The sequence below is a fragment of the Cinclus cinclus genome, chromosome 2 (genome assembly GCF_963662255.1).
Source record: "Cinclus cinclus chromosome 2, bCinCin1.1, whole genome shotgun sequence".
In the NCBI taxonomy this organism is placed as follows: Eukaryota; Metazoa; Chordata; class Aves; order Passeriformes; family Cinclidae; genus Cinclus; species Cinclus cinclus.
In genome coordinates this window covers 80,629,394-80,640,691 of record NC_085047.1, presented here as the reverse complement: position 1 = coordinate 80,640,691, position 11,298 = coordinate 80,629,394, and the positions used below count along the sequence as shown (strand labels likewise).

The window sequence follows — 11,298 nt, the reverse complement described above, 5'->3', positions numbered from 1 at the left end:
TCAAGATGCTTGTAAAAAAATTCAGTTTCAACAAGAAACAAGTTCAAGTGTAAATCAGGACTGATACAGGTTTTATAGAAAATAATAATATAACATTATTAATATGGCTTTAAAAACCTTACTAGCTCTTTAAAAGATTTGGATTGAAAAGAAAAAGCTCTTAAAAACATTCTGTTTGAAAGCAAGCATAAAAAGGAGAAGAAGTTTTTCTGCCAAACTGAGATCTTGTGGCTTCCTCTTCCTTTCATCTACTCCTTATTACCTTACCTGTTGTTCTGTTAGACGTATCCTAGTCACACAGATGTGGCACTAATCACAGGGTAGGAGTTGCCAGCTGCCTGGGAGGATAAAGCTACTCTGACATTATCCCATCAGGCACCCAACAGTGACTTAGGAGATACAGCCATTTAGCTGACCCCTTTGTAAAGAAACAGGTGCCATCTGAGCATGCTGAGAAATCCTTTCTAATGCAGTCAGCTCCCCCTACACAATTCAAGGTTTAAAGCGAAAAAAAAACAACTCCTATGATTTCACACTGATGTTAGGTACAAAGTACTGAGACTTCCAGAGAGTCTTGCTTGCTGAAGGCAATTATGGCTTAGCACGATACCCTAGTAAAAAATATTTGTGTTGCAAAATAAAGATTATTGGGGGGCACCTCTGCATGTTATGTCTCAGACTCGATTTTAGTCTAACATCTACACTTGAAGATACTTCTGCCACAAATCTTGAGCAGAGGTAAAGTCTTCCTCTGAAAACAATCCAGATGTCCATATTTTCAAGGAAGCCTGAGGGTTAAATCCTTAAAAGCTTTTAAAAATTTGAGATTGCTTTTGAGCCATGGAGATGACAGAGCAAAACAAGCCATACCAAAGCCAGGTACAAGAAACCTGTCTCGTAAACTTTGTGCTGCACCTGGCAAAAAAGAATGGTGGCCTGCAGTGTCATTCCTGGTGTGGATGCTGAGCGTGTTGTGGCAGAGAAAGGGACATGGTGAACTTGCTGGGTGCCATGGCTCCACAGTCATGTGCCAGCCTCACTGCCCTCCTCACTGCTCCCCACACTTGACTCAGAGAATATATCTCCTTCCTCCTCTGCCCTTGCCACCCCACTCTCCTCCTCTCACTGTCCACCACTTCCATTCCAAGCTGGATCAAAGTGTGACTGCACCAGCTGCATCTGGCAGAAGGTGCCAGGACGATGCTGAATCTCCATGCTGCCAGAAATGAAGATTGCGCATCATTCAAATGAGCCTCTGTGTTGTGCTGGGTGTTGCATCCATTAGCAAGAGTTGCCGCTTCAAATCAAATCTCTGGACTTCTGCTTATGGTTTTCTGTGTCTCAGTTACTCACCACCCAGACCTCTGTACTGCCAGAAACATTGCATGCATGAACAGGTCTCCTGAAGGCTCGCAAGAAATTCAGAGAGTGAAGTCTAAACTTTCTCTTCCTCCTGTAATTCTCATTTCATGGGCTTGGCAGCACTACAAGCCTCCTTTACATCCTTAAATATTAACACAGCTATTCTCTTGATGTGGGATTTCTCATTATCATATGAATAAATGATTAATTGTCACTGAACCAAGCAAGTCCAACTTTTATAACTATATGAATCAGCACTGAGCCAAACCCTTCAAGAGCAGTAAGAGTTTTCCAGCATTTATTGCACTTTATTGCTTCCTGGATCATTTAAAAGAAGTCACTGAGAAATAACCATTTGCACAGGCTTGAAAGTTTACCACGGATATAGTGAGCAGTTCTGCACTGCAAAATGCAGACAAACTTTCTTTCCCAGCAATATAATGCTGGTCCTTTGGCAGAAAACTCCACGGCTTGTCCAGCAAATGCTACTATTTGTGATGGCACATCTTGTGTATTACCAGAAGATAATTTTAATCAAACTTTGAGCGTAATTTTAAGTACTGTGCTAACAATCATGCTGGCTTTGGTGATGTTCTCCATGGGCTGCAATGTGGAACTTAAGAATTTTTTGGGTCACTTAAGAAGACCCTGGGGTATATTTGTGGGTTTCCTTTGCCAGTTTGGAATAATGCCTCTCACAGCCTTCTTGCTCTCTTTGGCCTTTAACATCCTTCCTATTCAAGCTGTCGTGGTGCTGATCATGGGATGCTGTCCAGGGGGCACAGCCTCGAATGTCATCGCCTACTGGGTGGACGGAGACATGGACCTAAGGTAAGAGCAGCCACTCTCTAAGTACTTCATGTGGCTCTTTACATTGTAAATTTTACATTGAAAAGGAATGTCTGATCTGTCTGATGTTTTTCTTAGCTTCCTGGCACATGCATTGTGGTTTCTCCTTGTAAAGATAATTAGTTGATGTAATTGTAATAAATATAAGCAGAATAGCAAATATCCTTGTTTTTTGGGAATTCATGAGGAAGATATCACAACAGAATTGTGTACCCTAGAAAACATCTTTATGGTAAAACTTCATATCCTGGAGCAAATATCATCGAAGAAGACAACTAAGATAACATGCATTGTGAAAAGTTCGCCCAAGTTAAAATTACTTTTCTTTCTCCCAAGACCTTGAGTAGTAAAAATATTTTAAAAACCACATAGGATTTTGGGACCAGAATCCTCTGTACTAAATAGTGGCTATGCAACCTTTCTTGAAGTACTTTTTCTTGAGAAAGAGCTCCTGTGGAAAAATATTTTCCCTTTCTTTTGAGTTCTATACAATAAAAAGACAGCTATTTATTTTCTCTTCTGGAACTAGTTCTAATGAGTATCACTTGTGATAATTCTTTCTGCTCCTGGAACTTTATGCAAGGCCTTCAGACTGAGGGAATATTTTGCAGGCTAGAAAGCACTACTTAAGTTGCCCTGCATATTGGGGGCAATGAAAAACCTCCTTTGTGGCAGTGTGATAGTCTCAATGACCAAGTGCTATGAATGCAGAAACAAATGTGTAAGGCACTTGAAGTGGCCTAGGACATCAAACACACAGGAGAAGTGAACCCTACTATTGGTGCAAATTCCATGGGGGGTTCATTAACTCGAAGAGCCTTTAAAAATAAGCCATCCTTTTATTTTTATGTCCTGAGTACTTTGGTCTAAAATAAACAGGATCATTTCTCTCTTTCCTACAGAGTAAAATAAATTGGAGCATTCATCCAATTTATCATATGCCAGTCTAAACTAGAAATGGAAAAAATAGTAGAAGTAAGAAAGATGTGGAGCTAGGGTAAATAGTCTAATAATATTAATACTTGTAGCTTTAATACAACATTTTTTCCATGCTTTGAAAATAGTGAACTTTTTTGTCACATACAAGTCTTAATGAAAAAACAGCCTTCAAATTATGAATGAGGTCAGCTCTGCTAATCCTTGACTTCCTCATTGTACAGGAAATAGCTGTGATATCAAGAACTGTAAGACTCTTAATTGAAATTAATACAGGCCTAAGAAACCACAGGTGGGAAGATACGGAGTACAAGGCTGAAATTTTGTTCTAATCTCTCCCTAGAAACATAAACTGAGCTAAACTATGCTTGGTCAGCTCCGTATGTTTAACAATGCACCACTGAAATCAATGTTAAAAATCCAAACTTATAATGTTATAAACATGAACAGGATTTCTATCCCATGATACTGAAAAAGGTGAAGTTAATTGAAAATGCCTATAAAAGGTTATCTATTCTTCAGGTAAAGACCTCTACCTTAAGTCAAAGGCTATTGGTCATTACCTTTGTGACAAGATGCAGGGACCACAGGATATAAGAGTAGATTGTCAAGGCAAGCATCTTCTCAATAGAAGAATAACATTAAAAGTTGTGTGGATGGTTTCTGGAACCACCACAGTATTTTAGAAACCTACCCATCATAACAGACATGATGTTTTGGTTTTAAATGTAATATTTTATGATTATACATTAAGACCACAGTCCATAGTTCTGCTTTAAAACCTCTCTGTGCAAAGAGACCACAAGTTAGAGAAGGAATTAGTTTTAAAATTAGCATAATAATCACAGTCAGGTGAATTACAATGTTTCATATTTTTCTTAGTAAAACAAACTGATAAATCAGCTGATATCCTCTAATGCTTCCCCATAGAGACATCTCTGGATATTTCACAAAAATTAATTCCCTTCTTTGGAAACAGGGACTGGAGATACAGGATGGCCTTGGAGAAAAAGGTACATTCAGGGACAGTATAAAGATATAGGCAATACAGAGGTAGGAAACATGAGGGGTTTTATCCATTTGGGACTTCATCAAACCTTAATTGTAGCCCATGACTTTTTTCTGTGGGAGACTTCTGTAGCAACACTTTTACCAGAGGTTCTTGAAAAATACTATTCAATGACTCTAGAGCAGAGAGTGACAGGAAGCAAAATTAATGGAGATATTCCTGTGGTTTCTGCGTTATTATTTTCTAGATTTCTCTGGATCTGCTCAGTTTGTGGGCCAAGATCAGTAGTCCCTTTTCTGAGGACGAGCAACAAAAAAAAGAAATCGGAAGTGAGGCTCAGAAGAAAGCTTCCAAAATCTCCTAACTAGAACCCTGTCTCAATATTTTTATATCAGAAAAATTAGATTTGTATGCATAATTTTATCCATTGTATTATTCTAATTCTGAGAGTTTCCTCCTTATTTAAATGTCTTGTCTTTTCCTGTTTCTTCATTCCTGTTCATTCCATTCATTTCTGTACAACAGAAAACACAAACATCTTTATGAAATGCAGCAGCAATATTTATGCTAAGCCTCACTGGGCAATTCTTAGCACCAATTCTTTGGCCTAGAGCAAAAAAAGCCAGAAAAGGGAATTTTATTATATCACATATCCTAGAGAATGAAATGGATTTCTATGCTGCTGAGTTCAGAGTGAAATTTTAACACTCTAAAACTGCTGATGTAATGGAAAGCTCCATTTGATGTCCATCTCTGCCCCTGTTCTCTGCTTGCCATCTTCTCTGAAAGCAGCCAGACAGGCAGCATGGAGACAGACTTGCCAACAGACCTTCCTGCTGGCCACCTGTCTGACTCCTGTCTGCTCCTTTGAACCAAAGTTATGGTTCTGTGGCTGCAGAACACCTTGATATTTCATGTTCTTTTCTTTTCAGCAGAAGCCATTCCTTTCATTTTGCTTTACTCTAACCTGATAAAGATGATAAATTGTCTGTAGCCAGCAACATTTCTTGCACAACCTTTCACAAAGTGTGAAATGGTAATAAGAAAATAAGAAAGACTATGGGCTAGCATGAGATGAATTGTCAGTGTAACCAATTTCTTTGCAGTATCAGCATGACAACTTGCTCCACATTGCTTGCAATGGGAATGATGCCACTTTGTCTCCTTATTTACACCAAGATGTGGACTGATTCAAATGCAATTGTACTCCCCTATGACAGCATTGGTGAGTCCAGTGAAACAGCACTTTTCCTTCTGTCTATCCTCCCTTCAGTGGCAACTATCTCTATACCGTTGTAGTCTGGAAGAAATTGCCTCAGATTTTTTTAAATATTCCTCTTTCTACCTTTTAACAACTTCCATGGGCATTAGGTACCAAAAATTACATCATCCACAGCTCTTCCAAAGAAAGACTTGAAGCCATTTTAAATATTGTACAGATAATTATGACAAAATTGTGCATGTTTTTCGTTCCAAATGGTTTTGAGACCTACGTGGTAGTGGGATAAGAATATAGAATAATTCATATAGGAATAGCTGCTTCTCCTGGATGAAAGTGTTTGTTAACAATTTTAAGACACAATCTTACAAAGTGCTAAATGCTGAGGCCATAATCTGGCAAAATACTTAAGCACACGTGGATAATTAAGCAAGTGATTAAAACTGCTGAGTCTCTTTGAAAAGCTGCAATCTACACTGCCAGGAGTGGCTTCATTTGACTTCCTGTCAAAAATCTCATCCAGCTACAAAGAGAAAATAGTTAAAGTGTTTAGAAATACATGCTCCAATGCTTTACAGAGCTGTGGCCCTAACGCTTATCAAGTACAGTTCTATGTTGTGCTAATCTTAAAAGCCAGCAGAATCACTTTCACATTCTTCAACTTCACTTCCCATTGCCTGTGGGGAAAAACAAAAATCACATAAGTTACTTGTGCTTTCAAATTAAATACTAGAGGGGGAAGGCCAAAACAAAAGAAGCTCTAAACCGGTTGCTGATACGGTACAGTAGCAAAACACCTGCAGATAAAATGAACATTTAATATAGCTACTCACATGACAGGATAGTGATGATTAGCACACTCAGATTTCTGTCTGCCTTTCTGATGCAGGTGAATGAGCATGTAGCTCAGCAGAATGGCAATTACTTCAACAGGCTGCCAAAGATAACAGAGTCTATAGAAAAGCAAACAGGCAGGTGTGGGTAGAGCGTGCATGTGTGCTCCGGGGTGTGCACACCAGAAACACCCCCTGAAGGGCTGCTCCAGGCTCACAGTCACTTGGCATGGTGTCTGTCCTGTTGTGAGCTCCTGCACCACACGACGTCTTAACTTCTCTCCTCTGTTTTTTACAGGAATATCTTTGGTAGCTCTTGTAATTCCCATTTCATTTGGAATATTTGTCAACCACAAGTGGCCTAGTAAAGCGAAAATCATACTTAAGGTAGGATATATAAGGCTGAAGCATAAGCAATTATGGAAAAATTATGGAATCTGTGGGACCGCTGAAGCAGGACATTGCTATTCATAGTATTAGTATCTGACTTCATAAGACCTGGAAAGTTTTCAGCAGAAAACAAATGAGGTGCTGTGGAAATGTATTGCTTTCCCCCTGCACAAACATGCATGAGTTGCATGCATTATTAGAAACCATCATTATCTAAAGAACCTACTTTTGTCTTTGGCTGCAACTATGTTAGTAATTGAGTTCAGTATATAATATAAACTGAAATTGGAAGGAAAATCATTCAGGTCAACAAAAAGCAGTTGTTCTCTGCAAAACAATAAAAAAATAAAATCATTCTGAATTAGAATGCCTTTCTCTTTTTAAAAGAGTTTCCTGATTTTTCTGTGGGCCAATTTTTGAGTGTAAAGTCAATTTTTACTAAAAAACAGTAAATATAAAATATTCCAATTCTTAATAAAACCTTAAAAAAATTCACAAAATACAGTCGTCTTTGCAAGATGATTTCAGATACGCCAAAATATGGGGATTTTGGCAAAAACTGTTTCCATCAAAATAATAATAGTTCAGCCAGATCTAAGGTGATAGCAAATTAATCGTTCTGAGCATTTGGTTTAAGTTTAAAGAGATTTTCAGATGTGCTGAGAATACTTGGCCTTTGCTAATCATTCTTAGTTAACAAATATCTAAATTTTCTTAGAGTAAACTAGTCTTGTCACTTCTTTTTCTACCTATATTTTGTTATCATTTCCTTGCTATTGGCTCAGAGAGCATAGAGCATAAAGTCTTTTTAAGTCAATTCATTTTCATTAAACTGCTAGCTTATCATGCTGCATTTTTAAATGCACTCACAGCTTACTATTTCTATTTAATCAGTTGAGGGAAAAGCATGGACTTGTACTCACATGAAAAGAAACTCTACTTGATCTCTCAGCAAAGCCGCATTTCATTCCCTCTTACTGAGTGCATGAGCAAGCCACAGATCGGTCCACTGAGAGTTTGCTTTATGTAGGACAATGAAGCATCAAGTGAAGACTGAGCCATAGCTGTCAGATTAAGACTTACATAGTGAGAAATTTAGACAAGAGAACAAAGACAGTGTGCCAGGTGAAAGAGGAGCTTGTCACGGCCAGACCATGTTTCTTCTTCCTAGGTGCACGTGGTTAATAGCTCAGCCAAACAAAAGTGCTTGTTCACTCAGTGCTCTTAAAAATGCTTCAGCCAAAGACTGATGAAGCCACTTCAATGGCAATACATGTTTTAGCTGAGGAATACATTCTCCTAAGCTTAGACTAAGAAGTCTGTCTCTGAGATCCCTGGCAACACAGGCTGTAATGATAGACATTCCACCAGGGTATTGAAAAGAGAGTGAGTTATAACTTTTTTAGCCAAGCAGCAGTAAAGATTTCAGTACATTCAGCCGCAGGAAATAAGATCAACTGCAGTGCTTAGGTCTATGCAGAAGGTCTATACAAGCTCATAACCACTTTTCAAGCATGAATTTTTAGCCCCATTAAAGATTTACCCCGGCACTTGGCAAATAATTTCCTAGCACTAGCTCACTAGCAATCTAGTGTCTAATTAGCACATACTGTACTAAGCCTCAGAGTGTGATTCACCAAGGGGGGGAGGAAAATGCAGTATTATACCTACTAGGCTGTCAGTTTCTCCACAACTCTGGGGAAATTTTTCTAATGTGTGCACTGTTCCTCACACATACCACACCTGTGAAATTACTTTTAATCTCCAGCCCTAAGTACAATTATAGTCAAGGCTTCAAAAAACTATAGATACCTATTACAGCTGTGTCTTGATCTAGAGCTGCAGTCACACATTGAGGTACGTCGTACATCTCCTGTTTGGCAAAATGGCAGCTATCTAATCTCTCTGCCTGCTGTGAATTGTATTGCTGTAAGCATTAGGTGCTGTGTTTAACAAGATATTTCAGTGACTCAGAGACAATCCCAGGCATGTTTGATACTATGTTTGTTGCCATTAAATTTCCCTGAGAGCTCATTTGTGCAGCATTCTGTGATTCTGACTTAGTCCCTCTTCTTTCACTTCACAGATTGGTTCCATTGTGGGAGCAGTGCTTATCGTACTCATTGCTGTGGTTGGGGGAATACTCTACAAAGGCTCCTGGATTATCACACCAAAATTATGGATCATTGGCACCATATTTCCAGCGGCTGGCTATACTTTAGGATTCTTTCTGGCTCGTGTAGCTGGTCTGTCTTGGCACAGGTAATCCATAGACTTTATTCAACTGTGTAAGATTTTATTTAATGATTAATCAATACTGAGAATGCTCCCTAAACATTAGTTATGTTACAGAGTCACTCACTCACTAAGCTTGAGTTTTGTGATACTGTGTGCAGACAAAATTTTTCTTGTGCACATTTATTTACAGATTTTGACTATAGATGTTTTCCTTTCCTGTGCCAATGTCTTGCACTTCAAACAAATTAAACAGACCTGACTTGTAATCAGTTTGGAACTGCAGCAAAACTTCTCACGTAGATGCAGCAGTCTACAATTCAGAACATCTTTGCAAGAGAGGGAGACAATGAGAGCCATGCGCCTTGAAGGTGGTTCACAGTCTTTTAGAGCTGCTGAACTGCCAACAATTGGAGGCACCAGCCATAGGTGGAATGTTTTATTGACTACATCAGCTGAAGGAAATTATTTCCTTAGTTATCCATTGCATTTTTTGCTTATCCAGATTAGTAAAATGCATAATAACTGGATGTTACTTCACAACTGTCTCTGTATTATTCCCTTTAGATGTCGTACAGTGTCTCTGGAAACAGGCATGCAAAACACTCAGCTGTGTTCAACTATAGTACAGCTCTCATTCACTCCTGAACAACTGGAACTGATGTTTACTTTCCCACTCATCTACAGCATTTTCCAGCTGACGTTTGCACTACTAATTTTAGGAGGTATAGTCATTTTCTATTATAGCACTATAATTATCATTATCACCAGTTTAATTTTTCATGTATATGAAGAAAACAAGAAGGGATAAAATAATCAAACGGATCTCAAAATCAAAGCACAGCTTTAAAGAAACTGTCTGGAGGTGTTGAAATGTTTTAGCAATATAAGGAAAGAAAATGTTGCATGGATATAAGTTACTACAGCATTTTTTCAGGCAATTTTTTTCAATTCTTTTATTTAATAATAACCATGTATTGATCCTCAGGCTATCGTCTATACAGAAGACACTATGTCAAAACAAAGACAGATGTTGAGAAAACAGCACAAAAAGAGGATTCAAAATCAAGTGCTATAATAAATGGAGGATTTGTATCAGATGAGATGAAATAGACAATTACATCTGCTCCCACCAACTGTGAAGATCAAGAATATATGGTTTATTTAAAACTTTTTTTTTCACCTGCTGTTTTTTCATGTTAATATTTAACAAAAGAAGTTCTGCTGATATTGTACAGTGAGAGTTTAAAATGATTAACTTAAGAAAGATCTATTTTGATTTTTAACGTGGTTTTTACCACACTTAGAATCTGGTTTTGAGGCTAATTCCCTAAAAATATGCAATGTTTTATTACGGATTATATAACAAAAGGCAGAATAAAGGTGGGCTATTGCTAAAACTAAGGAGATATCTTCAATACCAACTCCAGCCCATGGTCCTGCAAATCCATCTGCTAGTTTCAGCCCTACATAAAACTAAGAGAAATCTTGTGAAAGTGCCTGAGCAGGAGCAGGAGTTGATATGGAAGATCTGGTAAGGTTGAATGTGAATATAGCATAAAATTGGACCAAGCCAATAATGAAATAAAAGTTTCATTTAGGTCAGCCTGGGCAGACTAAAGCACTGTATTAATTCCTTGAAGCATTAATTTATTCTAAAGCTGTAACTTTTGCAAGTGCACGGCACCTTATGACTCCTTTTTTTTATTTTCTCAAAGTAATAGAATGTAACAGTCATACATCTTTGGCCTGGGTCTTTTAGGTGTTGGAAACAGGAACAGAGACACAAAGGTGAGGGCTTAAGCCTTGAGCAATTTTAGTGACAGCACTGACAGCTGCCTACAAAGGAGCAAGCAGAGGTTCTGGAAGGGTAAGAAATTATCAGCTTTTGCACTGTAAGAAAGGCATTTGTAAATGTAACAAAAAACATCCCTGATTCATCCAAGACTGCTTCCACCAATCTTAACATGAGACAGCAGTGCTTGGAGAATGTTAAATATTTTTGTTATTTTATGAGGTAAATAAATTTGAACCTACCAGATGTCTATGACATGTAGACATTGATATAGCTGACAATTTTAAGATTTTATTTATATCAGCCAGGAACAGAAATAAATGAATGTATACATCCATTATACATAGTTCCTGAAAATTCAAGGCTACATATATAAATCTCTCCTAATTGTGTGGAGAAAACAAGTACAATTCTAGGAGAAACAGTAAAGTAAAATCCTTGCAGCTGTAGTTTTTTTCAAGGAAACACTCGGTAACATTAGTCCTGTAGCTGCTATGTAAAGAAAATATCCAGAGAACTTCAGCTAAATGAGTGAGAGGTTGACTGACCAAAAAATTCAAGAGTGAACTGACTATCATCACATGGAAACAATATAACTTTCTATCATATTCAAGTGGACCTTCCAAGGTATGACGAGTTAATGTGGCAGGTCTTTTACAAATACAGCTGA

General features: G+C 38.0%; 1 protein-coding gene across 1 annotated transcript; it reads left to right on the top strand.

Annotated features, from left to right (window-relative positions):
* Positions 1-1,771: 1,771 nt before the first annotated feature.
* On the top strand, positions 1,772-9,946 carry SLC10A2 (solute carrier family 10 member 2). Its single transcript, XM_062514958.1, has 6 exons — positions 1,772-2,193; positions 5,263-5,381; positions 6,507-6,595; positions 8,685-8,860; positions 9,401-9,558; positions 9,822-9,946. Exons 1-6 carry the CDS (start codon positions 1,772-1,774, stop codon positions 9,944-9,946), a joined length of 1,089 nt encoding a protein of 362 aa, XP_062370942.1.
* Positions 9,947-11,298: the final 1,352 nt, after the last annotated feature.